At 38.7% G+C, this 27,284-nt stretch overlaps 2 protein-coding genes and 1 long non-coding RNA gene across 3 annotated transcripts; 2 read left to right on the plus strand and 1 right to left on the minus strand.

The window, feature by feature from the left end:
• Positions 1 to 493: 493 nt before the first annotated feature.
• emc1 (ER membrane protein complex subunit 1) lies at positions 494 to 16,705 on the plus strand. The gene is made up of 22 exons (XM_086141749.1): positions 494 to 653; positions 1,126 to 1,253; positions 1,357 to 1,422; positions 1,503 to 1,596; positions 1,693 to 1,821; positions 2,730 to 2,856; positions 3,023 to 3,172; positions 3,290 to 3,457; positions 3,805 to 3,876; positions 4,471 to 4,569; positions 4,719 to 4,815; positions 8,629 to 8,745; positions 9,928 to 10,127; positions 10,250 to 10,399; positions 11,253 to 11,414; positions 11,586 to 11,705; positions 12,060 to 12,197; positions 13,119 to 13,292; positions 13,483 to 13,693; positions 13,802 to 13,886; positions 13,959 to 14,088; positions 15,654 to 16,705. Exons 1-22 carry the CDS (start codon positions 565 to 567, stop codon positions 15,831 to 15,833), a joined length of 2,886 nt encoding a protein of 961 aa, XP_085997875.1. The 5' UTR covers positions 494 to 564; the 3' UTR covers positions 15,834 to 16,705.
• Positions 16,706 to 17,015: 310 nt separating this feature from the next.
• Positions 17,016 to 26,462, minus strand: errfi1b (ERBB receptor feedback inhibitor 1b). Its single transcript, XM_086141728.1, has 2 exons — positions 26,322 to 26,462; positions 17,016 to 19,816 (listed from the first exon to the last, which is right to left on the minus strand). The coding sequence occupies exon 2, from the start codon at positions 19,776 to 19,778 to the stop codon at positions 18,873 to 18,875; it is 906 nt and encodes a 301-aa protein (XP_085997854.1). The 5' UTR covers positions 19,779 to 19,816; positions 26,322 to 26,462; the 3' UTR covers positions 17,016 to 18,872.
• LOC147214138 (uncharacterized) lies at positions 25,269 to 26,469 on the plus strand. Its single transcript, XR_015104375.1, has 2 exons — positions 25,269 to 26,216; positions 26,329 to 26,469. It is a non-coding gene; the product is annotated as an uncharacterized LOC147214138 (long non-coding RNA).
• The last annotated feature ends 815 nt before the right edge of the window (positions 26,470 to 27,284 follow it).

Genomic DNA, 27,284 nt, shown 5'->3' on the forward strand with positions numbered 1-27,284 from the left:
TTATTTGATGGCTATATAAACCAACAGACACCACCATTGCTCTGTCGACGAATACTAGTATATAAAACTTAAATTTCTTTGAATGAAAAGCGAATGTGATGAAAAAAAAAAAAAACATCGCAGCATTCCATTCCATTTTGATTTATCTGGTTAAAAAAAAAACATTTAGATCTCAGTAGAGGAGTCAGTTTTGTCAGCGTTTAATTCTTAAACTTGGCAACATGATTTTTGTTCGGAATTTCAGTAAATGAGTTGGCCAAAACATTTACAACAGCATGCTTTACAATCAAAGGAACCCCCCATCTTGAAAACATGACGTTTACCCTTTAATGTCCAATGATTCAGGTAGTATTTTTGTGTTTTATTCTTAATTAATGCTATCAATCAATTGTATTAATCTCATGTTCATGAGTGGGGAGAAGAAGTGGACACTTTGGATGGCACACCTTGAAAAGTGACGGTAGGAGGCAGCACCTCTCTCTCACGACCGAAAGCCAGGCAACCGCCGACTTCCGACTTTCATTGCAAAGCAAGTCGAAGCTACTGTCTCAAGCTGTGGTAACGATGGCAAAGCTAATAGTGTTCTTGACATGTCTAATATCATGCTTCTCGGTTGATGCTGTATTTGAGGACCAAGTCGGGAAATTTGATTGGTAAGTGACAACATATGACCTCTGTGAAGCTACATTAAAATCTGAACGTGCTAATGCTATAACCTGTCATTGTGCCCGGCCGGGACCCGGTGTGTTTGGTGTTCAGTGTTTCTGAACGGGCCGAAAAGATGTATACGGTTACTTGAAATGTGCACAGTATGTGTTTTCAAAGTCATAAAAAAAAAGATCCTTTCGGGTCACTTCGGCTTCTTGGCAAAATGTTTAGAAGATACTCGTGTTAAGTTTAGAGGGCTAGTTTGCTTTAACGTTACCCAGTTCATTTAAATTATATTCATCCCTAAGCGTCTGGACATCGTGGAACAAGTAAAAAATGGCCTGTATTCAATTTTCGCGTATAATTTAGGCTGTTATCCTTAAACCCAATTGGATTTGTTACTTTATATTTGATTTTCTAATACGCATATAGACCGTCATTTCTGGTGCTCCTCTTACAATCTGTTTTTATTCACAGGAGGCAGCAATATGTGGGCAAGGTTCGTTTTGCCCATTTTGATTCAAACCTACAGTCATCCAAAAAGTTAATAGTGAGTACTGAGAAGAATGTCTTTGCTGCAGTTAATACCAGGACAGGGGAACTTTGTGAGTACTTTTTTTATTGATGTGTACTAATGGACTAAGTGAAATTGCTCTCTTGGTTTAAATAGCTGATTCTTGGATCATTGCATACTTAATATTGTTACAGTTTGGCGACATGTGGATAAGACTGGGCCAGATGGAAACATTGATGCTCATTTGCAACATGGACAAGGTGATTTCGCCATTTGTTGCTGATTTTTACATGTGAGATAGCTTCAAGTGTATAATTAATTGTAAACTATTCTCTCCTAGATGTGGTGTTGGTGGTTGGTAATGGTCGTATTCTTCGTTCCTGGGAGATACATGTTGGCGGTTTGAACTGGGAGATTCTGCTGGATTCTGGCAGGTGACAGTCTCTTGATATGAAGTGGTTGATTGAGTAATTGTTTTTATTTTATGTAAAAGTGAAGTTTTTTTTGTTTGTTTTTGTGTCATGTTTCAGTTTCCAGGCAGCAGTTTTAGTTGGACAGCAAGATACTGTGAAACATGTGGCTGTTTTGAAGAAAACTGTCATTTCTCTCCATTACCTTTCCAATGGTCATCAAAAATGGATAGAGACTCTTCCAGAAAGGTAAGGGGTCCTGTGTCTAATCAACACCAAAAATAATATTTAATATGTCTGTTGCTAATGTCTTATTTGAAGTCTACAAACATCGATCTTGAAAATACTGTGTTAAAATTGCTGTCTTTATTTCAGATTGCAAGGATTTAATTAATTGCAAAGCATAGTAGAAAATGTGTAATTTGCTGCAAACAAAAAGGGAAAAGAGTTGGAAAAAATGCCAGATGGCATCTGTTTAATGTGCAAACTCTGCTCACTTTTTGAATTTAAAATTCAGGCAAGCCACAAAATATTATTTCCAATGTCATGATCATTTAATCATAGTTTCAGAATAACACACACATTCAAGGTTTAAATTTACATTTCTAGTTGTGAGATGAGATGGGATGAGAACAACTTTATTCATCCCGAAGGAAATTGTTGCGCCAGAGTTTCAAGTAAGAAACATAATAGTAGAAAGGAGGAAGAATAAGAAATACAATGAAATATGAATTGTCTTAACTGTTAGCTGTAACTACAAAGATTGAAGATTCCCTGCGGCTGAGGGAAGAGGAATTAAAAAGTCTGATAGCCTCAGGTAGGAAAGACCTCCTGTGGCGTTCAGTGGAGCTCCTTGGTGGTATCAGTCTGCGACTGAAAGAGCTCTGACAGGACATCAACATGGCATGCAGGGGGTGATGGATGTTGTCCATGGTGCTGAGGAGCTTCCTCATCATCCTCCTCTCTGAAACCTGCACAACAGACTCCAGCTCTACTCCCAGGACAGACCCAGCTCTCCTGATGAGCTTGTTGAGTCTGTTGGTGTCAGCTGTCTTGAGCCTGCTGCCCCAGCACACAACAGCATAGAAGATGGTATTTATGTAAGCCAAATTGTAAGTTTTTCCACCTGTTTTTTTTTTTTCTTTAATCTCTCACAGCAACACAGTGGATTACCAGTCTGTGTATTCAGGTGGAAATGGTCAAGTATTTGTACTGGGAGTCGTGGCTCATTCCCATATTGTTGTTGTCGCTTATAGTGTGGAGGATGGAGAGATAATCCAACAGGTAATACATTTTTAGTATAAGTATGCATGCTTTGTCTAGGTGAAAGACTGTTTTCAGAACAAATTAATAAATACTTTATGATAATCATTACCTATTTTAGATAAGCAATGCTTTTAAAAATACTCTTCACAATTCTGTTTGTTTCTTGTAATTTTTTTGTATTCAGGTTTCAGTTGAGGCTCCATGGCTGTCCATCATACAGGCCAGCTGCGCAGTGGTCGGCCAGGGAATACTGACATGTGTGGACTCAGCAACTACATCCCTTTACACACTTAGTATTCATTCTGACACACAGATGACCCAAATCCCCTTGCAGGTATCTACAAAAAACTGTTTTTTTAATTATCATTGTTTCCTTCCAAAGTCACAGTCAAAACATACTCCCATGTCTCTCTGGATGAAGTCTTTTGACCTTTTTTTTTCTTTACTCTAGTCCCTGGGACTTGAAATTACGCCAAGTTTCCATCCAGTTGTGATTTCTACACACCCCAATCCAGCCCGACATCCGTTGTCCGAGTTCTTACTACAACTGGGTCCTGAACAACACTTGCTCCTCCAGCTCAGCAACGGCCAAATAGATATACTCAGGGAATTCAAGCCTGTGTGTAACTCTTTCACTTGTTTGCTTGTTTTTCTAATTAACGGCAATTTATTACAACAACTTGTCTATTGAAATTTGAATAATAACTTTTATACAAAGACTTCCTTTACATGTGATTCTAGATATCACGTGTCTCCCTCCTGCTTAATTAATTTCTACATTATTTTATTATTTTTACAATTGAAATACTAAGTAACATTCCACGACATTGCTTTTTGTTTTTTGCTGATTGTTTTTGTAATTTACAGTTTTGACTTTCAGCAATTCGGCAAATGTCAATACATATCATGAAGATATTTTGAAAGACTTTGAATCATACCCGCTATTGATGATATCTTGTTTGACAGGCCATGCTGGCTTCATTTGCAACTGCCGGAGAGAAGACTGTTGTTGCTGTCATGTCACCAAAAAATAAAACAGTAAGTGAAATTCCACATTCTGACCTGCAATGTATATTAATTGCCAATTATAACAATGAAATACAGTAGGTCAATTTCTGAAGCTGCAAGGAGCTACACACAACAGCTCGAGCATGAAAATCAAACACAGAAACAGTATGGCATTTATTTCCTCTTTCATAGTAAAACACACGTTCATCTCTCTCTCTCTTGCCCTACCTCCTCCCCTCCCCCATTTGAAACCTGCTGTTTCAAATCAAATTCCTTCATGTGATTTTCACACATAACCATAAGTAATTATACCTCATAGCTGTGGAGAAAAATCATGAGGAAAATAATGATAATTATCAAAGTGGTTATTGATGGAATCAGGCAGACAGAACCAGTCATTTCTGAATAGGTCCTGGTTTAGAATGCAGCTTTGTAATAACTGTACATCTGTGATATTTTCAAAACATAACAAAGATATCCCCAGTAGGAACCATGTTAAAAGTTTGATGTCTCTTTGGGAACAGTGTTTCTATGGTAACAATGTTTTTCTCATGACACTTGATAAATTCAGTTAATAAATGCAGAATTTTGATTGTGAAAGCTATTATCTGTTATTCCCTCTAGGCTTGTAGTCTCAACCTCTTTAGTGCAGAAACTGGCCGTAGACTTCTTGACACAACATTGATCTTCAATTTGGATCAAAATGGTGGAAAACCAGAGTATGTAAGTGAAATTCTGAATATTGCCCTACAGTCCCTCTTTTTCGCTGTCCTTTTCAAATTGTGTGAGGTTTTAATGATAATCTCTTTTCAAACATGTATGGCTTTTTTTGTGATGAAACACAATCAAATATATTTAATTTTGTTTTTCAGTTGCACTTACAGACATTCTTGAAGAAGGATGATTCTGTTGGCTATAGGGTCGTAGTGCAGACCGAAGACCACACTCTTACTTTAATACAACAGCCAGGTATGGAGGCCAAACAATTTTAAATGTGTCACTCATCTTAGTGGCAGACTACTTTCACAGGTGTCATCTAAAATACTGTAAACTAATGCTGGCCATGACAGCAGTGTGTACTGAATATAGATTATGGACTATATGATGAGAAAGTCAATGGTTGTGTCTCTATATGTGAACCCATAATTGAGAAGCAAATGGTTTTGTTTAACTCAAGTCTTACCCGATGTCTGGTCATTGTATCCAGCACCCCTTTGGTACCGGGTGATGTATAAGCTTTATGGACAACAAATGAATCAAAAATGGTTAGAAATTGTCTAAAGCATCTTGAAAACCTGACCGTACAAATGATATTAATCTCTTCTTCTCTTATTTATGTTCAAAAACATATTATTGGATTTTCCATAAATCAGCTAAGCTGATGTTGTATCAATCTTCTTCTTCTTCTTCTTTCGGCTTTTCCCGTCAGGGGTCGCCACAGCGAGTCAACCTTCTCCATCTAACCCTATTCTCTGTATCTTCCTCTCTCACACCAGCTACCTTCATATCCTCTCTCACTACGTCCATAAATCTTCTCTTTGGTCTTCCTCGAGACCTATTGCCTGGCAGCTCCAATTCCAGCATCCGTCTACCAATATATTCACTATTTCTTCTCTGTACATGACCGAACCATCTCAGTCTGGCTTCTCTGACCTTCTCTCCAAAACATCGAACATGTGCCGTCCCTCTGATAGACTCATTCCTGATCCTCTCCATCCTGGTCACTCCCAAAGAGACATCCTCATCTCATCTCAACATCCTCATCTCTGCAACCTCTAGTTCTGCCTGCTGTCTTTTGGTCGTTGTAACAGTTTCTAGTCCATGCATCATCGCTGATCTCACCACTGTCTTGTACACCTTTCCTTTTATTCTGGCCGATAGTCTTCTATCACATAGTACCTGGAATCCTCCAGCTTCCTCTCATTCACACACATATATTCTGTCTTGCTGAGACTAACTTTCCTTCCTCTCCCTTCCAGAGCAAACCTCAACCTCTCTAGATTTTCCTCTACCTGTTGTCTGCTCTCACTACAGATCACAATGTCATCCGCAAACATCATGGTCCATGGGGATTCCTGTCTAACCTCATCTGTCAGCCTATCCATCACCATTGCAAACAAGAAGGGGCTCAGAGCTGATCCCTGATGGAGTCCCACCTCCACCTTGAACTTCTCTGTTAACACTATAGCACACCGTACCAGTGTCTCACAGCTAGCATACATGTCCTGCACCAGTCTAACATACTTCTCTGCCACTTCAGACTTCCTCATACAATACCAGAGCTCCTCTCTTGGCACCCTGTCATATGCTTTTTCTAGGTCTACGAAAACGCAATGCAGCTCCCTCTGGCCTTCTCTGTACTTTTCTATTAGCATTCTCAACGCAAATACTGCATCTGTAGTACTCTTTCTAGGCATGAAGCCATACTGCTGTTCACAAATGCTGACTTCTGCTCTCAGTCTAGTTTCCACTACTCTTTCCCATAACTTCATTGTATGGCTCATCAACTTTATCCCTCTGTAGTTGCCACAATTCTGCACATCCCCTTTATTCTTAAAGATAGGCACCATCACACTTTGTCTCCATTCTTCAGGCATCTTCTCACTCTCTAAGATCCTGTTGAATAATCTAGTCAGAAAATCTACCGCTGCCTCTCCTAGACACTTCCACACCTCCACAGGTATATCATCAGGACCAACTGCTTTTCCACTCTTCATCCTCTTCAATGCCTTCCTCACTTCACTTTTACTCATTTTTGCTACTTTGTGGTCTACAATAATCACCTCTTCTACCCTTGCCTCTCTTTCATTTTCCACATTCATCAGCTCTTCAAAGTACTCTTTCCATCTTCCCGTCACTCTTCTAGCATCTGTCAATACATTTCCCTCTCTGTCCTTAATCACCCGGACCTGTTGGACATCCTTTCCATCTTTATCTCTCTGTTTCGCCAACCTGTATAGATCATTCTCACCCTCCTTACTATCCAACCGAGCATACAAGTCATCATAAGCCCTTTGTTTTGCCTTTGCTACCTCTATCTTTACCTTTCGCCGCATCTCCCTGAACTCCTGTCTGTTCTCTTCAGTCCTCTCAGTATCCCACTTCTTCTTCGCTAACCGCTTTCTCTGTATACACTCCTGCACTTCCTCATTCCACCACCAAGTCTCCTTATCTACTTTCCTTCCAGATGACACACCAAGTACTCTTCTACCTGTCTCCCTGATAACACTAGCTGTTGTTGTCCAATCATCTGGAAGCTCTCCCTGACCACCCAGACCCTTTCTCAACTCCTCCCTGAAAACCATGCAACACTCCTCCCTTTTCAGCTTCCACCATTTTGTCCTCTGCTCTGGCTTTGTCCTCTTCATCTTCCTTGTCACCAGAGTCATCCTACAGACCACCATCCTATGCTGTCTGGCTACACTCTCACCTACAACTACTTTGCAGTCACTGATCTCTTTCAGGTTACCCCGTCTATATAAGATGTAGTCTACCTGCGTGCTCCTACCTCCGCTTTTATAAGTTACCCTATGTTCCTGTTTTTTCTGGAAAAAGGTGTTCACTACAGCCATTTCCATCCTTTTTGCAAAATCTACCACCATCTGTCCCTCTGCATTCCTATCCTGGATACCAAATCTGCCCATCACTTCTTCATCCCCTCTATTGCCTTCACCAACATGTCCATTGAAGTCTGCACCAATGACCACTCTCTCATTTCTGGGAATATTCTGCATCACTTCATCCAACTCATTCCAGAACTTCTCCTTCTCCTCAGATTCGCATCCCACCTGCGGGGCATAGCCGCTAACAACATTGAGCATCACACCTTCAATTTCCAGTTTCAGACTCATAAGTCTATCTGACATTCTTTTCACCTCTAGGATGTTCCTAACAAACTCCTCCTTCAAGATAACTCCTACTCCATTTCTCTTCTTGTCAGTACCATAATAGTACAACTTAAAGCCTGCTCCTAAGCTTCTAGCCTTACTACCTTTCCACCTGGTCTCCTGGACACACAGTATATCCACCTTCCTTCTCTGCATCATGTCCACCAACTCTCTACCTTTTCCTGTCATAGTCCCAACATTCAAAGTCCCTACTCTCAGTCCCAGACTCTTTCCTTTCCTCCTCTCTCTCTGTTTCCGAACACGCACTCCTCTTCTTCTTCTTCTTGTTCTTCGACCCACAGTAGCCCAATTTCCATTAGTACCCTGTAGGTCATCAGTACCAATGGCGGTCGTTGTTAACCCGGTCCGCGACCGATCCGGTATGGTATAGTTTTGGTTGTCTCGCATATTTGGTTTTGGCAAAAGTTTTACGCCAGATGCCCTTCCTGACGCAACCCTCTGCATTTATCCGGGCTTGGGACCGGCACAAGGAGACACTGCTCCGTGTCCCCCCAAGGCAGACTTGGAGAGGCACGGGCCAGTGCCGCCCTGAGGCTGCATTTGATGTTGTATCAATACGGGGCTTAAAATACTCCCATATTCCCCTGGCTTACTTTAAGCTGCTGTATACTACTTTTTCTCACAATGTTATGAGATTTCTCTCTGAAATGTCAAATAGTCCAGGTTTTGAAGAGGTCGGTGATCCACACTTGGCCTCATTGAAGTGATATGGTGAAATACAGCGCTTAGTCATCACAAATATTGCCAACATCTGACCACTCAGTATTCACAGTGTACACATATTTATGGAAGTTTCTGGTGAGCAGAAACACAAACTGCTAAAGGTTGTGGAGAAATGGAATGAATAATTGCAACAATAAATCTTGTTCTCCAGGGCGTGTAATGTGGACAAGAGAAGAAGCCCTGTCAGATGTGGTGACAATGGAAATGGTGGATCTGCCCCTCACTGGAACACAGGCAGAGCTGGAGGGGGAGTTTGGCAAAAAGGCTGGTAAATGTTGATCTGAGTAAAATAAATAATGCTTTAGGTTAATCACTCAGTAATTCAGTGTCCGTTTTCTACAATGGTTACTTTTTCTTATTCAAGAATATAGAATTTTCCCATACAGATATTAATCCTTTTTCAAGATTGGTCCTTTACAATCGCTGGGTTTCATCTTCACTACAGTTGCTTAAAAACCCAATATAATCATCAAATGACTCATACATTAGAAAAGTTGACAATTTATTATTTATGAGTTTGCAACTTTGTTTGGGAAATGATTCTTGGGTATGTTGAGGTCATAAATCTCTTTGTTGCCATTAGCTCAATTTGTTGTTTTTGTCCCATATTTTTATTGCTGCGCTTGGATCAAGCTATTCAAGGTAACAAATTTTACAGTGAATCTTGATACACTGAAGACTAATTTCTGTAAAGAAAATTTAACCCTTAGTCAATCCCGCATACATCCAGATTTGAATTTCTTGAATTTGTCAGAGTTTTTCTACAAAGGCATAACTGTAAGACTCCTACTGCTGAACAAGTTTCCATTTATGATTTTCTCTTTTTTACACAAATTGATTCAAGGCTATATACTGTATTTTCCGGACTATCGAGCGCACCCGAATATAAGCTGCACCGCTAAAAATAAACAAATAAATGTATGTGTACATACTTAAGCTGCACTTGTCTTACACAGAAACATTATTTTTTAACTTTTAATTCAATACATACCTGTAACATCTACAAAAGCGTAGTGGAAATGTTTTTTTTCTAATCAGTGCCTGTAAAACAGCTGATGAAAAAGAACAATATCAAGTAAAACAGGAAAAGTCCTGTTGCTATCTTGGTCTTCCTCCTGTACACTAAAACCGTAAAAGTTGTCTTCTTCAATGCCAGAATTGAATGGCCTCAGAATTTCACAATGATTTAATTGCTCCAACATGAGGAGGCTTAATGTTTTGGTGGCATGAAGCCCCCAAAAATCCAGAAATTAATCGCATCTTTGTTTAAGCCGCAGTGTTCAAAGTGTGTGAAAAAAGTAGTGGCTTACAGTCCGGAAATTACGGTATTCTGCAAGGCACACAATTATGTCTTAGCAATGACACAGAGGCTCTAATGAGAAGCAAAGGGTTGTACTATCTGAGAACCATTAACAGCATTCCATCTGTATTGTCCATGTGATCGGTCTAGATGGCCTGATGTCCATGGTGCTGAAGAGGCTCTCCTCTCAGCTCATCCTGTTGCAGGCTTGGATCACTCACCTCTGGAAGCTGTTTTATGATGCACGGAAACCTCGGAGCCAAGTTAAAAATGATGTGACTATTGAGAACTTATCAAGAGATGAATTCAACTTGCAGAAAATGATGGTAATGGTGACTGCATCTGGCAAGGTACAAGGATAAAACTTACCTCTTTGTTTGTTAGTCATGTAATTTTTGTTCAGGCCACAAATTATGTCTTGCCAAATCTTTATTAAAATTCCACTGTGATGTTTTATAATTTATCTCTCTAGCTCTTCGGAATTGACAGCAGGACAGGCAGTATTTTATGGAGGCACTACCTGAAGGACATCCCATTGAATGCAGCCTTTAATTTAATGGTGCAACGAACAACATCACACTTCCCTCATCCTCCACAGTGCACCCTGCTCATCAAAGACAAGGTATCCAACAGTCAAACCTTTGTCATTTTGTGTAACTCAAATAGGTGGAAGTTATCTGAGTGGGTATGTTAAAGCTGCAGTGAGCAATAAACATTTATGAGTAAATTAAAATGAGTTAGAGGGCTGTGTGCTGGACATTTGTCACTCTGCAAAGGTTCATACACAAGTAAAGATGCTGCAAAGTCACAAAACCCACCATGACGGTAGATTTCGAATTTTAATGTACTGAAATTATTAGCATTTTTTTCTTCCTCTGAAACAAGCATCTGAATCACTTTTGCCATTGAATATAACTATAAATGTTTAAAAAGTCCCTTTTTCTTGCATATATTTTTCAGTGGTTAAAACCACAGTATGAACTACATGTCATACCAGTTCCAAGTTTTTTAAATGTGAACGGCTAAATTAAAAATGTTAAAATAACTCAGCACAAATAACTTAAAGCATGTTGGATACCAATAAGAAGTTGTGATGTTTGAGTATGTAATTAATGAGAAATTCATTGGAATTTTTTTAGTCTGATTTAGGAATCTGAATCCATACAGTTTAGTAAGAACAACCAAAAATGATGTTGGTGTTCTCATTAGATAAATGTAGACTTCGTTTTTTTTATTCTAAACTTGAAATTAAACATGAAGAGTTAAATTCAGATGTAAATTAAAAAAAAACCAAAAACACATCATTTCTAGAGCAAAACACCCAACTGATTAAATTCATTGGATTACTAAACCCAATGTTAATCTTTTGCCCCCTTCATTCATTTCCATGGAAATGAATAAATATTTCTTCAGTTGTCTGTAGCATAATTACAATTTCTTGTTCCCCCTCCACCTCCCCATTTGTTTCACATTAGGACACTGGCTTGGCGACACTTCATGTGTTTAACCCAATCTTTGGAAAGAAGAGTCACATCACACCACCTGCCTTGCCTCAGCCAATACTTCAGACACTCATGCTGCCACTCATGGACCAGGATTATGCTAAAGTCTTACTTCTTGTGGATGATCATTACAAGGTAAAATCAATCAAAATTCTGCTTCAATCATCCCATATATGGTCCATCTATCAAAGACTTGACTCCCAAGCCACTTATTTTTGGTTAAAAAGAATCGGTTGAAAAGAATCCATGTAAATGTTTCAAGACTTGTCTACCCAGACACAGCTTTTAACCCTTGTTATTCTGCAGGTGTCTGCCTTTCCCTCGACAAAGAATGTGCTGCAGCAGCTCCAGGAGATGGCCTCCTCAATATTCTTTTATCTTGTGGACTCGAACCAAGGAAGACTGTCTGGCTACAGGCTACGAATGGCAAGTGGAACTAATATACCTGTATAATGCAATGTTCAAGGTAGCTTAGAATAAAGCAGTTATTTTTAGAAATGTATCTCCAGCCAGTAACTCCCATGATTTTGATATTTGTAATGGATGCACACAATCCTACATTGTATCATAATTCTAGATTAGGAGATAATATTTGAAATAAATTAGCAATTGTTTCTGTGAAGATATTTCTTTGTATGGACTGCCATTTTCTTTGTTGAGGATAGCTGTATTTTATTCAGCTAATACTTAAACCAAATGAATTGATATGACTGGATCAAAACTCATACAGAGTTCAGTGTTTTAACAGCAAATTAATGAAAATCAATGTAAATGTTTCAGGACTTGTCAACTGAGCTGATCTGGGAGGTTGTCATCCCAACAGAGATACAGAGGATTGTCTCTGTCAAAGGGAAAAGGCCAAATGAGCATGTTCACTCCCAAGGCAGAGTCATGGGAGACCGCAGTGTTCTCTATAAGGTACACTCACTTCCATAAATGTAAAATAGTGGCTTTGAAAAATATATTATGGTCTTATTTGTGCCAGGATTCCACAGTGTTCAGCCTCTTTTCCACTCTTTTCTTTCATTGATCAGAAAGTCAGTCTTTTTTTTTCACACACAGACTGAAAAGTCATCTTTCCAAGTACCACAGTACCATGTGTCACCGTTTCCCCAGTGAATCATAATCCACCATCAGCTCAGAATAAGAATAAACACCTCTTCTATCTGCCAGGGATTTTACACTCTGCACTATTTTCTTTACTCATATGTACTTTATAAAAAAGTCACTCTAATAATGACATTGAGTCATGATATCCTTTTTCGTCTGGTCTGCCTTGTTTCTTTATGTCCTGTTTATTTGACATTGTTTTCAAAACATTCAAAAGTGCACCGAGATCTTTTCTAACAGAAAGCCATATAATATTGATAACAATAGAAGGAAAATTAAATGGTAACTGGAATGAGAGGCATATATTTGTATACACTGTAGTAAAAACATTAAACCTAAACATTGACTGGGAAAAACAAAGACGAAATAATAAATAAAATTGACATTTAAACATCTTTAAAAATCTGGTACAGCAGAGCAGTTTTTGCGCTTCCAGAACTCAATGCCCCTGAAAAAGAGTGAAATATTGGCCTTTCCATATGGAAAAGTTTGGAGGATGAAAATCTGAAGTTTTTGATTAGAGTAAGAATGGAGTCCTGTCTGTAGAAGTTTTTTTTTTTTTAATTAGTATTTATGTTTTTGTTTTTTTGATATTTGACGTTAATCTCTTCCTCCACTCTAATTTCTTGCCTTTTTTCCGTACCACAAATTTACATTTGTATGAATGATACCTTCTTTTATAATCTAAAGAGGATGATGCGTAAGTGAATCATTTATCATTTTGCACAGTACCTGAACCCCAATCTACTCGCTGTGGTGACAGAAAGTACAGATGTGCACCCCGAGCGCAGCTTTGTCGGCATATTTCTGATTGATGGCGTCACCGGGCGCATTATCCATGAAGCTGTTCAAAGAAAGGCTCGAGGACCTGTTCATGTTGTGCACTCAGAAAATTGGGTAGTGGTAAGTGTTTCACATCTGTATTCACTATTATCAGTGAAATTATAAAGGATCTTGTGTTTCCAAAAAAACAAGCAGTTGACTCACAGCTGCAAACACACTTATCAAACCCGGATGATCTTCATGCTGTGACTTGGAAAGTGAACTTGGAAGACAATTGTGTCACTTCTGCATTTTTGCTAACTCTCTTCAGTATGAGTACTGGAGCACCAAATCTCGCAGGAATGAGTTCTCTGTAATTGAGCTGTATGAAGGAATGGAGCTCTACAACAGCACCGTGTTCAGCTCTCTGGACCGACCTCATACCCCCCAGGTGCTTCAGCAGTCCTATATTTTTCCCTCGTCTATTTCCACCATAGAGGCCACTTTGACTGAGAAAGGCATCACCAGCCGCCACCTTCTCAGTAAGTCTCAGCGTGCGCATGCGCGCATGTGTGTAAAAGTAAGGAACATTTTCTGTGTCGTCTTCTATCCGCTGTTTGTAATCCTCTTTGCTAATGGCTTTCTTACAGTTGGTTTACCATCAGGAGGAATTCTGTCACTGCCTAAAATGTTTCTTGACCCTCGGAGGCCTGATACAGTATCTGAGCAAAGCAGGTTGGTCCCATCAATCAGATCAGGTGTAAAGACACTGTTATATTTTATTGAACCTCTTAACTTAATCACCAGGGAGGAGAACCTGATACCATACGCACCGGAGCTGCTGATCCGCACAGAGTGGTTCATCAACTACAATCAAACTGTGTCAAGAGTGCGCGGAATCTTTACTGCCCCGTCTGGCCTAGAGTCCACCTGCCTAGTGAGTCCCTGATCACGTAATGCTGAATTTTGTGCCAAAACACTACTTTATTGGAAATTAAGGTTGTTTGGGGGGGAGGTGATTGTGGTATAGGTGTGAAAATATTTTTTATTTATTTATTTTGCCCACATGTCTTTCTTACAAAAGGGATGAAACAGGAGTCACTGTAGCCATTTGTTCAGTGTTACTCCAGACCAGTCATGTCAAAAATGGACTTGAAAACACATGAAACAAGAAATACAACATTTACCTTTTCCATGCAATGGAAAATCTAGTTTAATGCTTGGAAACTACGGAAACCCTTTTTTTTTGTTTTCTCCCCCACAATATTGAAAACACAAAGTTATGACACTGAGTTCCAAAATAGTTTATAGACAAAAGGCATTTTGATTCAAATATAGATATAATTTATCTTTTTGATTTTTCAGCTTAATATATACACCATTGAAATAATACAGAAGTATTTTATTCCCAATAATTTGTTGAGGGAAAAAAAGGAACGTTTAATAATCGAAATAGCAAATACTTTGACTGGTTGTCTGAAACTGAAACTAATTACTGTGTTGCTAAAAAATATTCTGGAAAAAGATATTGGGAACCATGGGAAACTGAAAGTCCATACATCCCTATTATGTGAAATTGACTTATAGTTGCTTCTCAAATAGTGGGGTGCGCCCCCTTAAGGGGGTGCAGTGCGATGCCAAGTGTGTGATCCCGGGGAACATGCTTATTTTTGCTGCATTAGAATAAAGTGTAATTGCATATCCACAATAGGTGCAATGGCGCTCTCATTGTCAGAGTATGCGCAGAGTATTAGCTCTATGGTGTCGTTTTTTTTTTTTTGTTGTACACCGAGCAGGAGATGTGAAGTGCAGTGAACAAACCCTCAAGAGACACCATGGAAAAATATTTAACAGGGATGATAAGAAAGGCAGTGAGAAACAGAAATAATGAGACAAACAAAAGTCACACGAAGTGTGACGAAGTATAGAAATATGACGAAGTGTATGTAGCGCTTGGCGTCACTGTGACTATGGTGGGAGATGAGGAAACACCGGTGTGTTTACTGTGAGCTACGAGTTGCAGTATCGTGCTTCAAAACCTGCTTCAAAAAGCTGTGCCCTGAAAAACATGCTCATGGTGACCATTAGTCCTGACTTCCTCATTTTGATTGAAAAAAAAATTTATCAGCACAAATTGTTTTATTCATTTTTGTTTTGTAGGTTAGAGTGTTCCACATATTGTGCTCCTATGTTAATGTTGTTCACCAATTTGAATGTATTTATTTGTTGATTTTTTTATTTATTTTTCAATTTCAGGCAAATTGATGCACTTTGAAGCTTTTGTTAGACTAAAAAATTAACAACAACAATAATAATAATTTATCCTCTGTTGATCCCTTGTGGAAAAATTCATTCTCTGCAATCAACCCATCATGGATGAACCATGAGCAGTAGGCTGCAGTCAACCAGCGAAATGTTTTCTTCTTCCTGGGGGGGGGGGGGGAGAGTAACAGAAAATAATAGAGAAGCACTGACTAAAATGTATATGTCTTTGACTCTTAGGTGGTGGCCTATGGACTGGACATCTATCAGACACGTGTCTACCCCTCCAAGCAGTTTGACGTACTGAAGGATGACTATGACTACATGCTGATCAGTAGCGTCCTCTTTGCCTTGTTCTTTGCCACCATGATCAGCAAACGTCTGGCCGAAGTCAAGCTGCTCAACAGGGCCTGGCGCTAAAGTTAGGGTCAGAATTCCTGTCTCTGACAGCCCTGAGGCTGCACGGCAGCCCACAGCCCAAGGAGAGACCGCATAGGCTTGGACTGGACAAGAGCAGAGGTCTATGTTCAACAAGGCCAATAAGGAACTGCATGGGTGAGGGGAAAGTAGGGTGGGGGTGAAAACTGGGGTTAACAGATGTTTTCTGTTTTCATTTTGTTTTTTTTAACTTATTTTGCAGAGAAACAGTAAAGGAGTAATCAGGCCTTTTTTACTGGCAGACATTTTGACATGTTGAATCCAGATAAAGACAAGTATGATTCAGAACGTGAATTATAAATTGTTTTGTTGGTAAAGCCAGTCCATGGCCAACTATGAATAAACTTTGCCATACTTGATTTTATACAAATAAGTGTTTTTACTGCAAAGACATGTCAAATAACTGCGAATAAAGGGCATCTTTGTGTTTTCCTCTCAAGTCATGCCATTTTGATTATACATTTTAACAGAGCTGTTGATAATTGAACTAAAAATTTGAAGGCTGAGATCTAGATTCCCTATGTAACATTTGTTCATTACATTGTCTTGCAGGAGCAAAACCAATAAACCTTCCCAATAATAACAAAGTCAAAAATGAGCATAATTTGGCAGAATGTTATACTCTTACGTTTGTTAATGTGTCCAAACACCTTTATACTCTGTTGCTGTTAATCAGAGCTAATGAACTGTGAATTTTATGTGTAAGGAAACAATGTAGCACAGACAAGAAACTTACCAACCCTGTTATCCTAAAGACTAATAAAATGCACTGTCATATTGTCATATTGCTTTCCTCTTCACCAAAAGTAGCTTTATTTCATCATCATGAAATAAAGTTGTTTCATCAACATTCAGCTGGTCTGCTTTATTGTCTCCATTAAACTTTGTTTTCAAATTCCAGTGTCACTGGTTTCACAAACTTATTTTGAAACGATTTTTCCTAGTGTTCACCATATTTGATCCTGACAATATGGTATTTTTCTAATACATGTGGAGAAACTTGGTGTAAAAGTGTATGATCATACATTGGAATATAGTAAATTTTGCAAATACATTTCTTTTGGTATATATATATATATATATATATATATATATATATATAGGTACATCAGCCAAAATAAGGTAATTGTGAAAAGACAGGTAATATGACAGTTAAAACCAAAGTTGTATACATTTGTTTTTATTAGCATTGCAAAGTTTTCTGTTGTAGCAGCACAGTTTTAAGTAAATAATCTAGATGCAGGAATAATATTTCTTTTCATTACAGTATCTTAGATAAATAGTCCACTTTCAATGATGACAACATTTACAGGAAATTAGAAAAGCAAAACTTGGTACAAATCTTACAAGGTTAAAAGAACTGACCCATTCATTAAATTCATAAGTTATTTTATTTATAAATAGATTAAAAGCACAATTTTACAATGATTTGTTTATGACGGAACACCATGAACATCCATACAGCCTTTCTTAATTTGAATTTGATAGAGAACCATCCAAAGAACCTCCAACTCATCAATGTAACAAAGGTTGTAAACAAAAGACTGGCATGAATCTCAACTGAACAAATGATTTTCATGTCACACAGCAGTCCTGCTAGTTTGGTTTTGCTTTTTTAAGCTCATGAACAGCACATTTGATCATGAAATTAGATAATCCAAATTGGAATTGAGGTTCCTTTTTTCCAACTCATGTATAGAAAAGGAAAGCATCAACAGCATCGGAAATCCACCACAAAAATCCACCTATTGAAATTCTTCATTTGATGAGAAACCTGTCTTATAAAAACAACATTTTAGTTGTGTTCTGAACTTGGGTGGATGGGTTTAATCAAATAAGATGGAAAGTACCTTTAGATAAGTGGCTTTGTGCACAAGCACAGCATATTGGTGTATGAATCAAGCAATCAATAAACTCATCCTGATTACACGTGGTGTAACTTTAGCTTTTAAATAGAGCGGCTCAGAAAAAAGAAAGCACACATGCACACACCCCCCTCCCCTGTACCTTGAAATACTATTTCAAGTTTAAGTAACATTTCATCAATTTGCGTCGTGTTATGTTGGATAGATTTCACCCGATAAGATTACCCATCTACAACATAATGTCGGAATTATCCCGCAAAACAAACTGATGACTACAGGTCTTGTTTACTTATTTCAAGCAGCTTTCTTTTACAAAATTACATGGAATTAGGAGGTTGACACAAGTCCAGCTTGTTCATACAGTAATTATTTGCTCACATTTAGGACACAGTATCAGCTCAGGTGGATTGAGTGATATTTCCGTATGTCTGTCAGACTTCTACATGTATGAGCCATGAAATATTATCCCAGAAGGAAAACTGAAGTATCTCAGTAAACCAATAGGAGGTAAATATTTCTACTACACTAGAGAAAATACTGGATAATGGAATGTTAAGATGATTTCCAGGTTGATCTGGAGGGCAATGGTAAAATACTCACTGGTAAAATGTACAGTTAAATACAGACAGAAACCTTACAGTGCAGTGTGACATATATAATATTAAAATACATTGAAAATAACATCAATATGACATTACACATGTGAATGCACCACACAGATGCTGTCAAACCAAACCAAACAAAACAAAGAACAGAATGCAGCAACTGAAATGTGGGTGCACCAAGCATTCACACCTCAACCGAGGCCAACACTATCAGAAATATGTTAAATAAATATGCCAGATTTTTCTCATAAAGATCCATGTACAATTTCCTGAGAAATTAATTAAAATGTGAAGAAATTCTATATTTTGCAATGTTAGAGAGCATGGAAAAGTAAAAACATAATTCCTGGCATTGTACCAAAACTTTAGTGGTTCTTCCTTGGCCCATACTCCACCCAGCATCATGAAAATCTGTGAAGTAGTATTTCCTCAGTCCTTGACGGATAAACATGAACAAATTAAGATACAAAAAAGAAAATCTAACCTCCATTGAACAGGTAATTATGTCAGTTTTGTCAGGTTCCGGACCCATGCAACTTGGGTAAGTGTCTTTAGCCATTTTGCCAGATGCTAGTATTGCCCATACTAACAGGTTCACTCAAGAGTCTACCTCGTCTCTCTGCGTGCCCTTGACGTCGTGGTGGCAAGAGGATATAGTGTGTGGTACTGGTCTGTCTTCCATCCTTCAGAATAGGAATGATGCAAGGAGAGACCTGAACTGTAGGGTGCACCCTCTCACTTTGCTCTCTCTGTAATGCCTTGCTCACATATTGTGGGTTAGCAGCAAAACTCTGGGTGGCAGGCATCACACCATTGATATAAATGGGAAGGCTTTTTGGGCTTGGAGAACGGGGTTGGCAGGGTGGGACTAAAGGAATCCTTGGTGGGATTTTGGGTGGCTCATTATCCCCGTTGCCACTTCGAGTATTTGTGAGAGCAGCGGGTTTTGGGGGGATGGGGATGCGAGGAGGGACTTGTGGCTTGTCATTGGGAGAGGTCATGCAGAAATGGCTGGACGGCTGATCTGCAAGTTTGTTGTACACAGAATCCCTGACAGCTGAGTCTGCATGCTGGTGGTTTTCTCTCTGGGACAAAAGAGTCCAGTTGTTGGCCCCAAACCCATTCCCTGTACCTCTTGATCTGTCCTCTCTGCTGGGCCAGGAAAAAGCCATGGAGCCTTCAGGCCGTAAAGAGCTGTCCTGATAGGCGTAGTTAACCTGACCTCTGTTGCTGCCCCTACAAATGGGTTTGGGGCAGCTTTTGGGCAAAAGCCGCTGTCGGTCACAGGCAAAGAATTCCACCTCATTGTCAGCTGCCTCATCCAGCATGAGCTCCTCCGGATCAGGGATAGGTGGAAGAGGTTTGGCTTCTTTCTGGTGGCCCCTGAACATGGTCCATCTCTGGGAGGAAGGAACCACCTGGTCTCCTTCGTGTGGTTGCAGCATGTTTTCAGACATATCCAAGAAGAAAGGAGACTGGAAGAGGGAGATGTTGGCTGGAAGAGGAAAAAAATAATCACGTCTTAAACAACTGCTTTCAGGGAATCCTAAACTGTAAATCAACTAGAGCTTCATTAGAAAAGGTTTTTCTATCAGTGTTGTTTGCTTTAGGGCAGAAATAATTCTCACAGGAAGATACATGGAAAACAACTTAAAAAATCTTAACAAGGACTTGTGTTAAGTGTGCTGAGGAGAAAAATACAGCACTGATTGGGTTGCCCACCCTCTAGTTTAGCTGCCGGTATCGGACAGGAAACGGGTTTAAAAACATGTCGAAAACAACCGCTTAACCTATCACCCTTTTCGTCAAACATCAGCCACAACACCCTGATTAAAACAGGAATCAGCATTATCTGTGAGGCAGACCATAATCTTGACAGAGCTTCCCATAACCTTCTCTGTGGAAACATCCGATGTGCCCCAGACTGCAGGAACAGCTGGTGACCAGGGAGCGATATGCGCTCCTCTGCTAAACAGTTCAGGGATGACAAATGTGCCCGGTTTTATGAGTCAAAAGGGCCATAAACTTGCCGAAGCCAAGATGAGACAAAAAATACATTCAAAAATGTAAGAATGAACCACAGTTTGCATAGAGGCTTGAAATGATTTAGAGGAGAAAATGAAAACGTGAAACGATATTAGGTAGTAACAAGACAAATTGAAATAACACGCCTGTTGCACCTGTTTTCGTTTGAATACTATAATGGATCCTAATACAAGTCATTGCCACAATTATTTTTCAGAAATAATATCTCTTGTAGTCCAAATACATACCAATTTAAAAAAAATAATACTATCTAGTTTGTAGCATTGCAAAAATATTAAAATCACCCATTTATTTTTAGTAATTGTTGCAATAAAGGGAAACAGTGCAACGTACATACACTGCTCAATGATGTACAGATATCGAAATAACACAAGGAGACTTATACCTTAATTCTTTAGCCACTTTCTATCGTTGAAGTTCTGTAACGTTGTATTCATTCTTGCCACTTTGCAGGCCTAAACATTCTCTGCAAAGCAGAACAGGTTAAGATATCTATTCTGTGTGTCTGCTAATCATTTCTACATATAACTAGTGATGGGTAATTCAATGTTGAAAAATAACAAGCATGACATGATGTGTTGTAAGGGGTTATACCCTTCATTCCACTTTAATATAATATTATAGTGTAATATTATAGTGTTATAGTGTTATAGTATAAAGTAGAAAATTATAAATTAGAAAAAGTGGAAGCAAGGATATAATAATATAAAATAATTTCTAATATTTTTCACATCTTTCCCCAAACAAGACCAAGGATTCTGATTAGAAATGCTTGAAGTTGTAATAGCATAGATGTAGTAATCCTCTTCTAGAACAAAAAACATTTGGTCGTTTGAAATTTAGCTGGAAATATAAAACATGGCTATGTTAATGTAAAATAAATATAAAAATATAAAAAAACAGCTGGGCCATATATTTAATATTCTCAAAGTAAATGGAGATGTTATAGGCATAAAAAATTGTGGTGTATACATTTATGAGCACTTTTCTCAAGGAAAATTATTTGAAAAACCCACAAGCAACCACACAACCAGAATTTAGTCATTTTTAAATGCAGGAAAATATTCCATATTTTTTGCAGATTTTCAACATAGCAACAGCTACATTTATATATATATATATATATATCAAAACTGAAAAAAATATATGCTCTGAATATCTTGTTCCACATTACCCAATAACAGGCACAAGTGTTGTGAGAACCATTAAAAAAATAGATTCTTGTGGTCCTTGTGAAACATGATGAAAGTTAAGTATTAGTGTCATCCTTGACATTTCTGATATCTTTGCATACCTACTGAGGTCAAGCTGTCCAATGAATTTTTTCAGAATAACCGTCCATATTGTCACAGAAAGAAATGTATTCCTAAGAAACCATCATGTCTGTTTTGTACTGATGTAAAGGCCAAGTTAGTTTCATGAATCAGATTATGGCACAGCAGTGTGAGTGGGTGATTCACACACACAAACTATTTATATTTGAAATGGTTTTCCTTAGTCTTTGAGCTTCAAGCTCTGTTGCTTGTTCATTTAATGATGAAAGCGGACATTTTATCCAAACAACTGAATTTGTAGAGGTCACAAACAAAGAAAGGGATATTCATATACATATCTATTTACGTCAGACCTGGGCATTATACGGCCCACGCACCACACCTGGCCCATTTTGCATTTTTATCCAGCCCGCTAAACTATTTTCTTTGAATATTTTGATAAGTATTTTCAATCAATATTGAGTTTAGAAAGTCTTTATTTTTTCCTTTTGTTTAATTTTGTATTGAAGATTACATACAAAAAAAATGTCGGTACATTTATATGATCATTGATGATTTTAAAGTTGAAATTGAAAAGCAAAAAATTTAAATTGCGATTTTCATTTTGTTCAATTTACATGATAACTAGTTTGCCCGCGTATTAAAATTAAATGCCTGCCAGTCAAAATAATTGCCCACCCCTGATATACATCACTAGAAAATGGTGTGGGAGTGGTATATTTCTTGAGATTGTGATATGATAATTGTCTCTCATTAGCAAATCACACCACACGTGGAAATGTTTGAAAAAATCCTAAAAATCTTGACTTTGCACTAAATCAGGATCAATTACCTGCAGACTGTGTTCAGCCTAACTAAATGCAGCACTTCCAGTCACATGCAACTCCCCTGGTCTGGAATGACACCAGAATATCAATATACCTGTACATCTCAAGTTATTAGGTTTGCACACTTTGTGCTTTCTTCTAATGTTCTGACCAACTGGCACTTACATTTCAAATAGTGGCTGAACCTAAGTTAGTTATTTAGTTGTAAGTTATATTTGCTGAACTGAAAGAAAGAAAAAACATAACTCTTTAGACACAAGACCAACAATATCAGCCCCATAGGAACTGAATCCAACCAAATACAGGCTCCTGTTTTAAAGGCGTATGAATCACAAAGGTCACGGGTCAGTAAGTTGAATAGTGATTTGAATGATATAATGACTATAAACTGAAAAAAGCAAACAATAGAAATACATGGGATATTTATTGGCAAAAACAATCATGATGCTGATAAAACTTCTTTTGAAATGAAGTTCGTCTGATAAAATAAAAGCCCAAAATGTGCTCTTTTGTGTTACAGTAATGTTATGATTTAGGACATTCTTATTCTGAGTGTATTCCCATATTTAGAAACATGGTAAATGGTTTACCACAATTTCAAGAAAAGTAGAAAAAACATTTCTCTCCAAGAAACTATTGGCACACCAAAATAACCAGGAACTCGCTTTACTGAACTCAGGCAGCAGCCATGTGTTGAGAAAGAACACATGGTTCTAGCTTATAGTCATCTGTCTGATGAGCGACCTGTTGCACAACCTCTGGGTCAAATGTGGGGGGAGACAGCGTTTTTCTTCCTCTCTGTGACCATGAAGCCCTGCAGTATCTGCCCAAACAACAAGGCTGATTGTGCTGCGTTCTTATGATGCTGAACAGCTATCACCGCCGCTGAGACGGCACATCAAAGTGCCACATGGACAATGACAGCAGCGCTGGTTCTGCTCAGATAGGTTTAAAATTGATCTGAAGACCACATCTGTTACAAAACGTCATACAAATAGGTAAACACCATTTTATGTGTGAAATAAAAACACTTGATAAGGAAACGTTTGTGTAATGAGTTTGAAATGTTTCCTTTGTGCAAAGTAAGAGACTTCCGCCCTTCTTTTGTTTTTGCGTCCAACTGCTTGGGGCAGAATGATGTGGTAAAATTGATTTCATAATATTGAAAACAATTTTCTTTTTGAAACTGTGTTTTGCTGACTTTTGATTTGACTTTTTCCTGTTAACTTTTGGCTTTTCTGGATCAGTTTGTAAATAATCAAGTAAAATTGAAAAAGCAGAGAAAATGTCGTAAGGCATAGGAAAACGGATATTAAAAAAATATGTTTACAGGACGGCAGCACGGTAAGCACAGTGGTTAGCACTTTGGCCTCACAGAACCCTAGTTTCCTCTCACTGTCCAAAAACATAAGAATAAAAATAAGAACAACTTTATTTATCATGAAGGAAATTGATGTGCCAGAGTTACAAGAAAAATATAACAATAATAAATAATAGAAAATTGTATAAACAGTAAAAAAAAGAAAGAAAAAAAAAAGAGAAAAAGGGAGTATAAGAAATACAAATAAACTACAAAGTGTCTTAAGTAACAAGTGAAAGATCGGTAGTGCACAACAGTATGAACAAATATTGTACATGTTGCTGCTGTTATGAAATATTGCAGTTATGAACATATATATAGATAGATAAATTATTACAATTTACAGTAAGTGGGTGAGTTTTTTTTTTTTTTTTTTTTTTTTTGGCAGATTGCAGCAGATTAATAGAAAAAAATTGGGGAAATTGCCCTGAATGAGTGAGTGAGTTAAGAGGTTGTTTGTCTTTATATGCTGCCCTGCAATTGACTGGCAACCAGTCCAGGGTGTACCCCGCCTCTCGCTCGATCACAGCCCGGATAGGCTCCAGCATCCCCTGCTACCCCGAGTACAGGATAACCGTCAGAAGATGGATGGATGTTTACATGAAAAGAATACTGGGATATATGGAATCTGATCAATTTTATTTTATCTTAATAAAATTAAGTTGAAAACATCCCAAAAAACATGCCACAAATAGCAATCAGGGTACTTGGTGGCTATGTTAACATGCATATTAATATGCTGGCTGCTTCCCACCTGCTGACATTATAACTTTATGGATAAAAAGACCATCTATTCATGTGAGGACCAGCCTACTTAGAGAAAGGTAATCAAAAGCTGACAAATTTCAGCTTTTTTGACAAAATGGAAGGTTAGACTTTCTGGAGTCAAGTCCCTCAACCTAAGTAAGAACTCTTAGCATCCCATTTCGGTGGAGTCAACCAATCTTGACTCTGACTTTGTGATGGACAAACTAAGAAGCAGTTACCCTTCATTTATTTTTTCAACAATAGAACTGAATACTGCAACAATCCACATGTAAGATGAACATTATAGGAACGGAACATCAATTCCCTTTTCAAGTCAAGCCTTGTTTTCTGTCATTGCAGAGTATACAATCGATGTGGGTGGCAAACAGAGCAGAGCATACATAATGCAACAACAAACCACAGAAAACAAAACAGGGACCTGTGCATTTATCTGAATATTTATGACATACAACCGTTGCATCATGTCCGACAGTAAGCCTCGGCGATGGAAGCCGGTGAACAATTACGAATTCTACCGGCAATTACTCAGTGTGCATGAATGGAGCCACTCTCGGGCATGAATGGGCCTTTGTGTCACTTTGGTGCGCAGCAAAACTGCCCTGAAAATCCAAGCAAACTCTCCCATGAGGTTAGGACTGAAGATATACCATGGAGACAAGCAGACATGGCAAAGGTATGGGTCTGTGGTCCAAATCCCCTGCAGGGGATTGTGTTTGTTGCCACAGTTTAAAAAGGACAAGCCAGAGACAAGAAAGAAATAACAGTTTGTTTATCTCATGGGGCGACCTTGATGAGTTGTCCATGGTCGTCAGGAGTCAGGACAGACCGGACTATTGCAGAAAATATCATTAAAACCCTGGCATGAATTTTGTACTTACAGGGGCCAATCTGTACATACAAATAGATTTGAATTTGGCCGATTAAGTTAAACTCAGGGCTTTTCCATACAATAATTACTCCTCCAAGATAAAAAAAAAGAAATAGCCCTAGGTATGAAAAAGCTTTATAAACAATATTATTTAGATTACACCTGTGGCTTATTTTCATTGTGAAACTATTTGATAAGTTGGTCTCTAATAATACAACAAACAACTGTTTTGTACAGTGTCCAGTCCTTGGTAACACAGCCTGGTGCACCCAAGCGGATGGAGAAAGCTGACAGCTTTAGTTTCCATCAATGCCTTGCAGACTCAGTTCTATCTATTCTCTAGAAAGACGTCATTGACTTGACTGTTGAAGTAATAACACAAGTCTGGGTAGAATAGACTGTTCATTGTATCACTAGAGTAGATGTAGATGGGGTGTGGGAAAACACAAGACTTTACTACAAACTCCTCTCAATCACTTCCCCTCTCGCAAGCCTGTGAGTGACCTGGAGTTCGTCTAATTTGGCATTTTGTGAAATCCGGCGGTCCAAACCTTGCTCTTCAGCGCCGCCCGGCGAAGCAGCGGGAACCCAGCGACGCCTCGCCGGGATTTAAGCTAGCGAGCGGGGAGCGAACCCTGACTCCCGTCCGCCACCTTAACGCCGCACTTGCGCTGCTAAAATATCCATTTATTTCGATAAGAAAGAAAACAAATAGACCGACCGCGTCCTCCAGCACTTTCGAGGGGTGAACGGTGAGTTCGAGGAAAAGTCGCTGGATTACGACAGGCTCCCTTTCTCACATCCTTGCTCTCGACAAACCTCTCCGGGTAATTCGTTATGTGACGGCAGTCTCTTACCTTCCAGACGTGCGCTACATCACCCCAAAGTGTGGTGTCTGTAGGCGGACAGCGCGGTGAGAAACCCGAGGAGTCCCGATCAGCGCAGAGCCATGTGTTCCTGCGTCTCCCTGTCAACAAGGCTGGGAAGTGAGCTCATCTCGACGGGGTGACGCGGCGCTCCACTTCTTCTTATAAACGCGTCCAGAACCGTCATTAAAACTCCACCCAAGACCGCCTTCATCAGAAAAAAAGGGAAAAAAAACTTATCCCTGAAAATCCCAACAATGAGGAAAAACTTAAGGACTCCTAGCACCAATGTTTTTTTTTTTCTTTTTCCAGCACATATTTTAAATAGTGCTCTCCCACTACTCGCATTTTTACTCAATACAAAAGAGTGGTAGCCAATACGCACGTTGCTGTTATTAATGTGCACCATAACGGCGCTTAAATTCTTTCTTTAGAATGCCCATTTTTATTATGTTGCTTTCCTCAAAATAACAGTCTTTCAGTTCAACAGAACTGCTATTAGTGCTTTACCATTAAATTGCGGGGATCATATTTTGACATTACTTGAACACGATGGATATTTCATTGACAATCTGGCTGACATAAACTGCAATAAAGAAAACTCGTCCAAGGGCTTCAGTCATCATCATTAAACTGTTTCCTTACTTCCAGCTGCACAGCAAATGTGTGGGAACCACTGAGATACACATGTGACTTCACAGGTGTGACTCAAACTAGAATTTCAATGTTTTCCCTGAAGTCATTATATTCTCCTTTCAGTCAAAGTCATTTTTTGAGCACTGTTTACTCTCCTTGAGGCTAAAATTACAAGTAAACTTTGGAAAATTCATTTGAATAGTCTTTGTTGTGATAATGCTATGGGAACTTGCCCTTCGCAGGACAGTAAACCTATTTGGACTGACCTACGTGGGAGTCTGAGAGTGTGTGGGTGGTGTTTTTGAAAATGCACAGTAT

This window comes from Fistularia commersonii, chromosome 34, assembly GCF_037954325.1.
Source record: "Fistularia commersonii isolate RoL2024-O1a breed Wild chromosome 34, RoL_Fcom_v1.0, whole genome shotgun sequence".
Classification (NCBI taxonomy): Eukaryota; Metazoa; Chordata; class Actinopteri; order Syngnathiformes; family Fistulariidae; genus Fistularia; species Fistularia commersonii.